General features: G+C 38.2%; 1 protein-coding gene across 2 annotated transcripts in view; it reads right to left on the bottom strand.

Moving 5' to 3' along the window:
* elapor2 (endosome-lysosome associated apoptosis and autophagy regulator family member 2) overlaps nucleotides 1–14,132 on the bottom strand; it is a 51,848-nt gene that overhangs the window by 22,090 nt on the left and 15,626 nt on the right. For both annotated transcript variants that reach the window (XM_015353201.2, XM_069192217.1), the window contains exons 3-7: nucleotides 10,853–11,042; nucleotides 10,276–10,423; nucleotides 5,546–5,632; nucleotides 4,874–4,979; nucleotides 3,552–3,704 (exon numbers count right to left, since the gene is read on the bottom strand). In XM_015353201.2, the coding sequence (XP_015208687.1) occupies nucleotides 3,552–3,704; nucleotides 4,874–4,979; nucleotides 5,546–5,632; nucleotides 10,276–10,423; nucleotides 10,853–11,042 (684 nt within the window). The remainder of the gene's footprint in view (nucleotides 1–3,551; nucleotides 3,705–4,873; nucleotides 4,980–5,545; nucleotides 5,633–10,275; nucleotides 10,424–10,852; nucleotides 11,043–14,132) is intronic.

Genomic DNA, 14,132 nt, shown 5'->3' with positions numbered 1-14,132 from the left:
TTTACTGCAGTAACTGCTGAGTCTTTATTCGGACTCAGCAGTAACAGGCAAGGTTGATAAGTTGTCACAAGGTTGTGTGGATGCATGTGACATTAAGGTGGAAATTTAAGGTATTTAATGCTGGTACAATGAGTTGGACAGTGCACCTTTATTAAGGTACAACTCCATGGAGTTCTACTGTTCAATTAAAAACATCTTATAAAACAAAGTTCAGTTTAGTCTGAAACTTGATTTACTGCATTTGTATATGCTATATATCCTGAAACACTTTAAAAGATGTAAATGTTGATTTAAAAAAAATCCAGTCAATACATGACCCACATTCAGAATGTGCAGAAGAAGTATTTGTTCTAAAAAATAAGCTCATTAGAACATCTTACACAACCATGTCCCATTTTCAGTTTGTGTTGGTTTTACTGATAATATTTTTATTAATGAACATTAGCTTTTCATATAGTTCTCTGAATTTGGGTCAAGGAGCAGTGCTCTTTGTTGCACTGGAAAATATTAAAAAGAAAAACAGATGAGCAAATAAGAGTTTGACAGAACAGGCACTGTGACCGATTAAACTTGCATCCATTGACTTGATCATACAGTATGTAACATCTTAAATCATAGCTGAAGATTCTGAAGTGTGACATACACAGTCACATTGCTTCTCGAGTTACTAAAGAGGAAAAAAAAATGAAATGTTGATTGCATATGTTTTCAGAACCATGAGATCAATATGCCATGGAAGCACCTTTAGCAGCAATTACAGCCAAGTCTTTATGGGCAAGTCTACCAATTTCTCTCACCACCATGATGCAAGTTTAGAAGATTCAAGCTCTCTGAAGTTGCTTGGGGGATTGCTTAGGAACAGGAGTTTAAGTCTTTCCACAGATTCTCAATAGAATTCAAGTCAGGACTTTCACTGGGCCAAAGCACAATTACATTCTTATTAAGCTGCCACCCCACTCTTATTTTGGCCTTGTGCTTTGGATCATTATTCTGCTACATGATGATTTTTTGTCACCCTTAAGGGTTTGTTCTCATCTCATCTTGACAAGCGTCCCAGTCCCTGCTGCTGAGAAGCAGAACTAGAAAATAATGCTGCCACTGCAATGCGCAACAGTAGGGATGGTATTTACTGAGTGATGCACTACGTTGGATGTGTGTCGGATGTATCGGTTTGCATTTACACCAAAATGTTTCAATTTTGTCTTGCTTGACCACAAAAACATTTTGCCACGTTTGCAGTACCACTTACTATAAATGCAGGATTTGAGATGGAGTAGTTTTCTATTCTGTCATACACAGAAGTTTGGAGAGACAGCTCGATCTAAGCAAGCCCTAAGAGCCTTGAACTTATTAATGATCAACTTCATCAAGCTCCTAAGGACCATTGAACTGTATTTAAGCCATAACTAAGTTGCTACGAAAGGTCCCTGATCTCCATTGAATCTTGGTTTCAAATTCACTGGGGGTCCTTACAGTGATGGTTGTATTTATTTTAAAACTGCAACTGTTATTGTACACAGACAGAAACCACCTAATTCATCATGTCTTGTTACAGCCATTTTGTGCACCTAAATTAACGCAGGGTTTGAAAAATGATTGCATATGTTTTTTTCAAATAAATAATCATGAACTCTAGAGCAAATGGGATGTACAGTGCCTTGCGAAAGTATTCGGCCCCCTTGAACTTTTCAACCTTTTGCCACATTTCAGGCTTCAAACATAAAGATATAAATTTTTATTTTATGTGAAGAATCACCAACAAGTGGGACACAATTGTGAAGTGGAACGAAATCTATTGGATTTTTGAAACTTTTTTAACTAATAAAAAAATGAAAAGTGGGGCGTGCAAAATTATTCGGCCCCTTTACTTTCAGTGCAGCAAACTCACTCCAGAAGTTCAGCGAGGATCTCTGAATGATCCAATGTTGTCCTAAATGACTGAAGGTGATAAATAGAATCCACCTGTGTGTAATCAAGTCTCTGTATAAATGCACCTGCTCTGTGATAGTCTCAAGGTTCTGTTGAAAGCGCAGAGAGCATCATGAAGACCAAGGAACACACCAGGCAGGTCCGTAATACTGTTGTGGAGAAGTTTAAAGCCGGATTTGGATACAAAAAGATTTCCCAAGCTTCAAACATCCCAAGGAGCACTGTGCAAGCGATCATCTTGAAATGGAAGGAGTATCAGACCACTGCAAATCTACCAAGACCTGGCCGTCCCTCTAAACTTTCAGCTCAGACAAGGAGAAGACTGATCAGAGATGCAGCCAAGAGGCCCATGATCACTCTGGATGAACTGCAGAGAACTACAGCTGAGGTGGGAGAGTCTGTCCATAGGACAACAATCAGTCTTACACTGCACAAATCTGGCCTTTATGGAAGAGTGGCAAGAAGAAAGCCATTTCTCAAAGATATCCATAAAAAGTCTCGTCTAAAGTTTGCCACAAGCCACCTGGGAGACACCCCAAACATGTGGAAGAAGGTGCTCTGGTCAGATGAAACCAAAATCGAACTTTTTGGCCACAATGCAAAACGATATGTTTGGCGTAAAAGCAACACAGCTCATCACCCTCAACACACCATCCCCACTGTCAAACATGGTGGTGGCAGCATCATGGTTTGGGCCTGCTTTTCTTCAGCAGGGACAGGGAAGATGGTTAAAATTGAGGGGAAGATGGATGCAGCCAAATACAGGACCATTCTGGATGAAAACCTGTTGGAGTCTGCAAAAGACCTGAAACTGGGACGGAGATTTATTTTCCAACAAGACAATGATCCCAAACATACAGCAAAATCTACAAAGGAATGGTTCACAAATAAACGTATCCAGGTGTTTGAATGGCCAAGTCAAAGTCCAGGCCTGAATCCAATCGAGAATCTGTGGAAAGAGCTGAAAACTGCTGTTCACAAACGCTCTCCATCCAACCTCACTGAGCTCGAGCTGTTTTGCAAGGAAGAATGGGCAAGAATTTCAGTCTCTCGATGTGCAAAACTGATAGAGACATACCCCAAGCGACTTGCAGCTGTAATCGCAGCAAAAGGTGGCTCTACAAAGTATTAACGCAAGGGGGCCGAATAATTTTGCACGCCCCACTTTTCATTTTTTTTATTAGTTAAAGTTTCAAAAATCCAATAGATTTCGTTCCACTTCACAATTGTGTCCCACTTGTTGGTGATTCTTCACATAAAATAAAAAATTTATATCTTTGTTTGAAGCCTGAAATGTGGCAAAAGGTTGAAAAGTTCAAGGGGGCCGAATACTTTCGCAAGGCACTGTATTTCTTAAAGAATACTGTAGTAATTAACTGGTGTTCAGAAGGGACAATTTCAGAGCAATAATAAGAAACTGATGGGATAAATCCAAAATGTTCTACTTTCAAATTGTTAAAAAAAGTAATATTAATGTGATCTTGTCAAAGCTAAAAATTGCTGAAGTGAATGAAGTTAGAATTCTGAATTATGTTAAAGAAGAATAGAAAATATCACGTTTATAAACTGAGGTGTCAGTACCTAAAGTACCTCACATTTGTAGCAATGTTAATAAAACTTACATGAATACTCATTCTCCTCATTGCATGGTGTACAGGAGCTAGCACCTTTGCCAGAGTGGGTGTTCCTTGGACAAATATCACAAGATGACGACCCTGGTTTTTTACTGAAGGTCCCAGGTTTGCAAGGAAAGCACTCGGATGTGTAAGCAACTCCTAAAAATGAGCAACCAGAACAAGAAAATCAGTTAAAATGGCAGAAGGAGAAATCATATCTGAGTTTTTATCTTATGACACCTTTGGGCAAAAGGCCCTTGTCATCAGTCGGTATCCAGATTATTGGATTACAGATTCTCCTTTGCAAAGTATCCACACAGGTAAGGGTACCTAATTTAAAAGCAAATATTTAACATTTAAATGAAGCAAAAAATATAGGAGTTGGACATCAGACATTAGATCTTAAAACGTGCTTACAGGGTTTAAATTTCAGTGTCTTTCCTGAACTTCAAAATCCAGTATATTAACAGCATGCTTTTTCCAAGAGTCCATTCTGGCATTTACCAAAGAAAATGATTACTCTAGACTTTTCTTATTCAAACATTGAAACTTGAAAATTGTGCATTATGAAAAATCTGAACTTCTTATGCTTATAGATGAGACAATGTGAAATATATACACACAAGACTGTGAACACAACTTGCTGTTTTTGTTCCCTTCTACAATGCATGTGAATACTCTTGAAGACCCCAAGGTGATCTTAATGGCTTGTGGTAAGTTCTGCCATGGCCCACTGTGCCTGTGCTCCACTATAAACAGTTTATATTACCTTGTGGCCTGGTTGCATCAGACCTCAGAAGCTAAGCAAGGCTGATTCTGGACAATACTCGGATGACCAAGGAAAACCAGAATTTCCAAAAACCTATTATACCCCAGCCTGCAGATACCAGACACTGTGCTGTAGGAGGTACTGTACAGTACCAAGCTTCAGGCCAAGGTCCTGACTACTTTGTGATGAAAGATCCCCAAAACTTGTAAGACTAGGGTTGTGATCCCCAGCGTCCTGACTAAATTCCACTTTCAGATTTCGTTAATCTAGCAGCCTATATCAAGTTCCACTTAATTCAATTGGTGAAGCAATTCTCACTTGCCGTCGCACGTTAGTTGGTTGTGTACTCCAGTTCTGGATGAAATGTGTAATGTTTTATACAAAGTATGTTGAGATAATCACTATAACAATGCAATGAATTATTATTCATGGCACAGGTATCTGAATATACTATCAAACATTGGATAATTCAGATGATACTATCCTGGTCTAGTGTTCTACTTTTTTTAAAAACAAAAGCCATACATACACATAAAAGACAATACATGGTCATTTTTACCTTCAATCTGAATGTTTTTCAGTAGCACTGGCTTGACGATTTTTGAACCAAGTAAAATTCCAGTGGTTCTCCAGTACAAGATATTTGTGCCAGACTTCAGATTTACCTACAAGACAGCCAAAAACATGTCAAATTGAAATATTAAAAAAAAAACTTGAACCAAGCTGAACTTGTAATGACTTATTTTTGTTTCCCAAAGTAAACAATTCCTTCACTGTTCCAGTTTTATAAATTATTCATTAGATGTTCTGTGGTAAGACAAATGTCACACAATGCATTTACACTTGAGCAGCACTAGAGGGAACAATTAGTCTTAAAATGGAAATTTTAAGGTCCCTTCAGGAGAAACATACAAGACCAGCAGTTCTTTGAACAGCATTTATTTGTGATTCACATAACTAAACAAAACCTCTTCATGAAGGAATATGAAATATCAAATGGAAGTTAATTAAAAAAAAAACAATAATCTGTCAGGCTCTATAAAGATCAAGTTCTTGTTACTGTATATTTGCTAAGGTTTCCACATAAACTTCATGCATTTAGTTTCTGTTCAAGTTTTCTTTACTTTCGCATTACCTACTTTCAGCTAGATTAACTCCTATCTCATTTTGCTCCATATGCATAACACTGAGTTTATCCCAACAGTTAAAAATCTATAAGAAAAACACTCACAGTATGAGTCCCCCATTCTCCATTGCTTGTTAGTTTGATCCACTTTTGATCGGATGTGTCCATTTCCTGACACTGGTCATTCTGAATCTATGAGGCAATTAAATCAATTTAAAGCTCATTATTTCATTATTGCCTTTTCCTTTAAGGTTGCCTATCTTAAATTGCCCTTCTTACAAAAATGTAAAAAAAAAAGAAATATGCAAAAATGATCAAGATGCATGTATGTTTGTGCATCATATACATACCTACCATGGCATTTATTACAAACTGGACATTTTATGAGAAAGATGAGAGCAAATGAACATACAATGTCATCAGTTGGTCCTACTGTTTAAATACTGTGATCAATGCAGTTTTACTATAGATCTGCCTGTACTTGTAACTGTCATGCAGTAAATATTTCATGGGTTTATGTAAAAGCTATGATATATACCATAAAGGCAGAAATGTATGGTTCCTACAGGGAGTATTTTTATCCTTCTATCCAATACCAGTAATCCACTTATCCCAGTGGGAGTGGCAACAAGCCCTAGCCTATATTGGAAGAGTACAGGTACACATCCCTGCTGTCCTCTAGGAAGGGATGACCAACAGCAGGGCCATGAGGCAATGCAGGCAACAAAACCTTACCAGCACATCTTCAACCCCAAGAAACTTGAAACATCACACAGAGTTTGGAACTGAATCTGCATTTTCTATTATACTTACAGGTTAATTTACTAAGCAAATTAAAACTTTCACTGGACAAAATTTACATTAGTAGAACATTTCCCCTCCCCCCATTTTCATTTTCAGAGCTGCTATTGGGTTTTGTTCATGGTGATTCTAGGTGCAGACATGAATGTTGCCCTAAACCATATACAGTCCATGAGATCCTGAAGCTGACTTGCTTTTCTCATCTTATGCATGTAGGTTTCTTATTGATGTGTGTCTTATACCTGCCTGCAATGCAAATTTCTCATCTGGGACAATAAACTGAGTAAATGCATGTGAGTATAACCCCCCACTTAAGAAAATAAGCTTTTTGTGCATTTTCTTTTTACTTAGTAGTAATGGTATATTAATTGGACAGCTCTTATTTCCACATCGTGTTACTTTAGAGAAAAGAAAGGTTTAAGCTTAAGAGGAGGCAAAAAATACAACTATTAGATCAAGTTGCAAACCTGTGGGCACCCTTTAACAAGTTTTGTGAGTGTCTGGATACAATAATAAAAATAAACTTTATTTTGTATAGCTCCTTTAAAGGTGGCTTCTCAAAGCGCTTCATAGAATGTCAACAACAATAAATAAAAGGAATACATAAGATAAAACATTTACAATATACAGAGGAGACCATGGATGATGGTACTAAGAAAAGCAGAGGGGTGAAGAATCGAACCAGTTAAGTAAAGGCTAAAGAAGGTTTTGAGTCTGGATTTGAATGAGTTTAGAGAAGGTGACTCTATGATATCCTTGGGCAGAGAGTTCTAGAGGAACCTGTTCCACAGGAGAAGGCCTGTCACCCATACAATGTAGATAGGCTTGGGGGACAGTAAGGAGACCAGAATTTGAAGAGCAAAGGTTGCGAGGTGGGGAGTAGGGCGATAATAGTTCAGATGGGTATTGAGGTGCCAACCCATGCAGAGCCTTATAGGTGAGCATAAGGATTTTAAAGTCAACACGGAATTTGACAGGAAGCCAGTGCAAGGACTCCAGGATAGGAGTAACGTGATCACTTGCACTAGACCTGGTCAGGATTCTGGCTGCTGAATTTTGGACATACTGCAGTTTGTTCAAAGTAGATTTAGATACCCCAGTGAGTAGAGCATTACAGTAGTCAATTCGAGAGAACACAAATGTGTTGATCAGCTTTTCAGCCAGTTAGTGATAGCATAGGACAAAGTCGAGCGATATTTCTGAGGTGAAAAAAATATGTTTTGACAATATGCTGCACATGTGTGTTGAATGTTAATCCAGAATCGAATATCACTCCAAGGTTTTTCAATTTAGACTGAAGCTCAAGTAAAGTACCATCTACAGATAGGGTTACAGGATTGGCTTTACGACGTTGATGGGGGGTGCCAATAAGCATGACTTCAGTCTTGTTACAGTTAAGAAGAAGGAAAATTTTGAGCCATCCAAGTTTTTATGTCAGAGATGCAATTAGATAGAATAGAGACAGCCACATCAGTGTCAGGTATGGTATGAGTATCATCAGTGTAGAAATGATAGCTGAGGCCATGTGATGTTAAAAGCTGATCAAGTGGAAACGTAAATGCTGAAGAGCAAGGGGCCCAGTTTTGAGCCCTGAGGAACACAAGACTTAACAAGACCAATTTCTGACCTATACCCATTAAGAGAGAGAAAGTGACAGAGATCAGTGAGGTAAGACTTGAACCATTTGAGAACAGTGTCAGAAACTCCAAACACAGTCTCAAGACAAGAAAGTAGGATGTCATGGTTAACAGTGTGAAAAACAACACGGAGATCAAGAAGGATGAGTATAGAAAGAGAACCAGAATCAGAAGCTATTAGAAGATCGTAAGTGACTTTGACCAGGGCAGTTTCCGTGCTGTGAAGGTGACGGAAGCCAGATAGGAGGGGTTCAAAAAGGTTGTTTGTCATGAGGTGGTTATGTAACTGAAGTGTGACAGCAGGCTCTAGAATTTTTGCAAGAAAGGCTAAGTTGGAGATGGGGTGAAAATTAAGATTGTCGAGAGCCATGTTAGGCTTTTTTGACATGGGACTAATGGCAGCAGTCTTGAGGACCGTTGGTACAATGCCAGTGCATAAGGCTGGGTGGTCTGGATGTGCTTCTATTTTATAATCAGGTTTCTTAAGAAAATAAGAGAGGAGAATGTGATTAAGCCCGTGTGGAAGCCAGGAGTTAGCCAATCCAAACATATAAAAAGCCAGTATATCTGCTCCAATAACATGGCTCGATAGCATCTCCTGTTCAAAGTTAATTCTTAAGTCCACTGGGTTGACTTTGACTTTGAATAATTGAACCTGGTCCCCTTTTCATCTTCCGTGTTCAAGACTAAAAAGGTTCAGCCTGTCAGCAGAGGGCATTCCTTCAAGCCTAGGAAGGTATCTAGTTGCTCTGGAACTGGTCCAGAGAAGAGTGACAAAGCTTTTTGGTGACCAATACTGTTCACAGTATTCCAATTACATTCTTAGAAATGTAATTTTAACCGTAGTTTAAATTCTTGCTTTTAACTATTACATCTTCTAAACAATTTTCTGATGTAAATTGTCAACCAAAAAACCCGTTTTTTTCCATAAAGCATCATCTTCAAGCATGTAAGCATCCATTTGTACTTGTCTACATTAGAAATCCTCAACCAGGTGTTTGCCTAGTTTTGAATTCAAAATTGAAGGGATGTTAAAATTATTTCCATCACAGGTCACAAACTTACTTCCTGGAGTGCCTGCTGTCTTCTGATTCTTGTTGTACTCATGTTCTTGGTGACAAAGTTGGTCCAATTATTTCATTAACTGCATTTACTCCAAACTTGACACTGAGGTTATTTATAGGTATTTTTGCTTTTAATGTGGTGATTGTCTTGTGTAAACAACCGTGAAGGGAGAGTAAGAAGTATACCATGTCTAATTTAGAAAATAATTAGGTTAATGGTCTTAATTGGATTTTTTTTCAATCTGACCAAGTCCTCCAGGAACAGAATTTAAGTATGTGATTTTCAAAGAGTTCTCCACTGTTCACAAGTATGCTGCCTGGCATAGAAACACTGGAGGCACACAGAGTGGCTATGAAAAGTTGTCAATTCCTTTTTGTACTTATACAGTAAGTAAAGAATGAAACAAGGACAGGTCTTATTTTGTTCCATTACTGAAAAAAAAAATCAATCTAATGGAAAGTTGCTCAGAAAAAAGATGCTATTAGACCATGTCATCAGGCTGAAATGCATGCAGTGCAACTTGCATGGCTGCTGGAGGACCAATACAGTTACAACTTCCGACATCGATTCCTCCAGTGATGGAACTGTAACCTGCCTCAGTGCCAGGCAGCACGATGAGAACAGAATGTTTTATATCACTCTGCTCTGACAAATTTAGAAACACAAGAGCCTCTATTAGAGGTGACTGGTGCAGTATAGAACCATTGAATTTGGAAAGTCAGCATTTTCATTTAGAGCATCCTGCTTCCTGAATACAATACCATCTACTATAGTTAGACAAACATCTAATTTTAAAACATTTAAAAATGAAGTGAAATCATGGCCTAAAGCAAATAAATCTTCTTTCTATTAATGACTAATATGTCATTGAACTTCTTAAGTGATTGTTTTCTAAAGTGACTCTGGCAACTTCTGATAATTTAATAAATATAACACATCATTATTTTGTGCACTTTACCATTAGTAATAACCAGTTATCATAATTTTCATTTTGTTGGTTGTGACCTGGTTGGGACTACAGATTTAAAATAGTACTTTAGCTAAGTACTGTATGGTTCATTTTAAGAGTAGGCCTAAAATAAAGTCAAATACTCCATTGGACTGTATAAAGCCAAGCACAACAGAGGATTAATTCAGGGATACTGCCATCTGCAGTGAGAAATTGTCACTCTGCATTCCATGTAGAGGCATTTATAATCTGAAGCACTTTTATCACGTCAAATTATGCAGAAACAGGCCTAAGCTTGACAAGCAAAGCAGTAAAAAAAAAATCACAAGTCTAAAAATAAGATCTTTAGTTTTTTCCAACATATAAGTCAAATGCAAACTTACAAAAAACTCAAAGAAAACGTTGTTGTCCACATATTGGTACTCAAAGGACACTGAACCTTGTTTCTTAAGGTGCACTGCGTAGATCAAGGACACGGTGCACTCATCTCGATTGGATTCCAAGTAATTCCCTTGAGGAACCCAGGTTGAGCTTGAAGAAAATACAAGTCATCAGAGAAAACATTCTAGGACAAACACAAAACCTAATTTTAGAATTAGTAATTAAGATTTAAGATCAGTAACAAAGTGCAGGAGTTAAACTAATCAACTCTTACATTTTCCTGGATTCGTTTGAAAACTTTAAATGGAGAACAGAGTAAAAAAAATCATGCAGTACGTCAGTCACTTCACAATAACAAGCAGTCATTTAAAAAGAACAACAACAAATTACTCCTTTTACAAGCATTTCCTCTTTTCTTCACTAAAAATATATATAAGAAAAACTATCCCCACATATTTATCCTGCTTTACAGAAGCTGGAATTATCATTCTGCTTCCATGTAGAGGCACTTACAATCTGTAGCACTTCGGTGGTCAATATTTTATCGCATTAGAAAGATGTCGACATGTAGACACCTACTTGTTACAGGACAAGGCCTCATCCCCCCCTGGGCCACTGTCCATATACGTAGCTAAACTGGTGAATCCAGCAGGTATGTCATCCCACTCATCGAAGCGGATCCCACTGCCCAAGGAGTAGGTTCCTGCAGCACACTGAGTGCACTGCTGCGAGGACATTTCCAAAAACTCTCCGGCTGCACATGAAAAGGCTGAAAACAAAGAACATTCATGTTTCAAGTAAGGCATAGGTGAAAAGCCAAAGCAATTCCAATATAACTTTTAATTAGTCCCAGTACTACTTGCCATATGTAAAAAATATATATATATATTGAAGAATTTAATGTGGGGGAAAAAGCAACATTAACTAGGTCAGATAAAAGAGCTGGTCTGCAGGCTGCACATGTTTGCATGCCGACACAAACCTGCAAGGATCAGTTCTATCGAAACGCATGATGATTTGTTTTTTGTTGAAATATTCCTTGATGAATGATTGTGTATAATACAGAACCATCCAGCCATTTTCTAAACTGCTTTATCCAATACAGGGTCACACCAGAAGCAATGAGCGAAAGGCATGATGCATACTGGATGGGAAGCCAGTCTATCGTAGGGCTCATAGACATACACGCACACCAGGGCCAGTTTTGCCCAAAACCAATTAATCTACTAGTATGACTTGCCTACTCACTGTAGGTAAAACACAGGGAGACAGAATGCCAGGAATTGAACAAGGGCCCCAGCACTGTTGGGCAACAAAACTAAACATTCCTTCCACTGTACTGCCCCGCCCCCCACATCTCTTGCCAGGAATAAGAAGTTTTCTGATAATAGATACTTCAAAGTGGATACAATTCCACTCATCTTTCTTGTTTGCTAATGGCTTGTTTGGGAAAGAGTTTTGAGATCCTGCATTTCAAAATATAAACTTATTTAAACCATCCGTAATAATGCCAAAGAAAGTAATAGCATACAGTATTACCATCTGTGATGGAACCTTTACCCTGTCACGAATGGTTCTTTCTGGGCCCTATGCAGACGACACAATCCGGTTGGTGAGGAAACAGTAGGCAGAAAAGCATGCAGGAGAAGGGTATGGAGACAGAGGGGCGTATCCAAGGTGAGCAGGTGTCCGGGGGAAAGTGAGTCCAGGGCGAACAATCAAAGACGAAATCCAAGACAGGGAATCCAAAACAGAAGGTAGAGTCCAAGGCCAGGGGATCCATCCAGAGAATAAAACCATGAACTGGATCAGGACCGGCGGGGCGGGGAATCAGGAACAGAAAGTTAAAACCATAACGGAGCCAGACGCAGCAGGACCCTGGGCTCTCACGAAACGGGATTCAATGAGGAACCTCGGGTGACGTCTGTGTCTGGCTTTTAAGGGGGAACGGAAATCAGAAACAGGTGCAGGTAATGGGGCAGAACAAGGAAGGGCTGGAGCGCCCTTAAGAGGAGGAGTAGCGATCGTAACATACCTCTTAACTTGCTTTCAGAGGTCCTTAGTTATCATGGTCAATTCCTTCATTCTTTGACTAATTGACAAAGGAACCTCACAGAGGTTTTTATTCAGAAATCATCCATGTATTTTCCTAAAAGCCACTCTAACCCATACAGGGTCACAAGACAGCCAGAACCTAATCTGTCCAGCTACGGGCCAAAGTGGTGACACCAGTCCATCACAGAGTATTATAGCTTATAGCAGTTCTGTATTGTTAGTATGTCTGTATATCTGCTGACTGTGGGGAGGAAACCAGAGGAAATCCACGCAAACAGCGGAGAACAGAAACACCATGCAGATGCACCCCAGGTCCAGAATTGAACCCAGGACCCCAGTGCTGCAGGCAGCAATAGTTATCACTGCACCACTGTGTTGCTCATTTTGAACACAGACAGTCCACTCAGCTAATTGTAGAACTCATTAAGGGAATGTTGTGCAAATTTATTGAAGTTTTTCACAACAAAGGGTTAGAATACTTACGAAAGAAAACCAGATGTTTTTTTTTTGGTTTTCTATTTTAATTAGGTTGTATATACACAACAGATGAATTTTTATTCCAAAGTATCAAGATGGCAAGCTTTTAAAAAAATGAAAACTGTTCAAAATTCTAAATACATTTGCAAGGCACTGCATATGAATACACACATTCCTATATCTAATGTATACTAAACTGCAAAGAACAACATTTCTTAATAACTGCAGATCATTTTGGAAGCGAGATTTCTCTCAAGCTATTAGTGCTAGAGAAAAGCACTGCAATTGAATGTTACTGTTGAATATTTTACATATGCCCTCTACAGATAACCACTCTTCTTAGTCTCCAATACAATTCAGATGAGAAAATGTGTCCCACAATTTTATCTTCTCCTTTGTTTTCTTTATGGTGCACTTCATTCAGATAACTTTCAAATGGAAACACAAAAAGGTTTTATTGTTTATGGTCTTTTAGCTAAGCCCAATATAAGCACACCAGAACAAAATACAAAGAGCTGCTGTCTTTATATGCATAGGACCTACAGATCAGCTGGATTGAAGTATGAATAAAATGATGTGCAAGGTCTAAATGGTTTCTATCAGCAAAGCAGTTTATGCTACTAAAAGTTCAATCTGGGAAACTGTGAACTAAGCAGTCCATCTGAAGACCAGGCAGATATAATAATAATAATAATAATAATAATAATAATAATAATACTACCAAAGACATGGCACACATTAACTGGAATTCTTAAATTCAAAAAGAGTACAAATAAGAAAGTCATGGTCTAAACCAAACTGAGCCAATCTCTTGAAATATCTCTTGAAACTCAAGACTTAAAACAAACTTAAAAATGCTTGAAAAATACATTCATATTGAGCTCAGCTTTAAGCCATTTCCTATCATTGTGTACTTATCTCCTTCTACACAGTGGTGCCATGCTTTTGTGTGAAAGTGTGCAGTTCTTTTCTACAACTGGCTTCCTTGTTCATCTCCTTTACATCCAAATATCAATTAAAACTGCCTATGGAGAAGGATCATTCTTATTCTAAAAACAAAACAGCATAAAATAGAGAGTCAGTAAGAACAAACACTATTGCTTCCAATTTCCATTTATGTTTTAAGGCCACTAAATGAAAACACGGACTGTACAGAGTATATAATGTTTCCAATAAGGGAAAATCTTTATATAACATCTGAATTAATGCTATCTATTAGTTAAATTATTAAAGTTTTGCATTCAGAGAAAATTACTTAAAACGTTTATTTTCTATAGTGCATTAGCATTGACTTCAATTCTCCAAGTGCCGTACATCCAAGCAAAAC

The sequence above is a fragment of the Lepisosteus oculatus genome, chromosome 7 (assembly GCF_040954835.1).
Source record: "Lepisosteus oculatus isolate fLepOcu1 chromosome 7, fLepOcu1.hap2, whole genome shotgun sequence".
NCBI lineage: Eukaryota > Metazoa > Chordata > Actinopteri > Semionotiformes > Lepisosteidae > Lepisosteus > Lepisosteus oculatus.
This window is presented reverse-complemented; position numbering and strand designations above follow the sequence as displayed.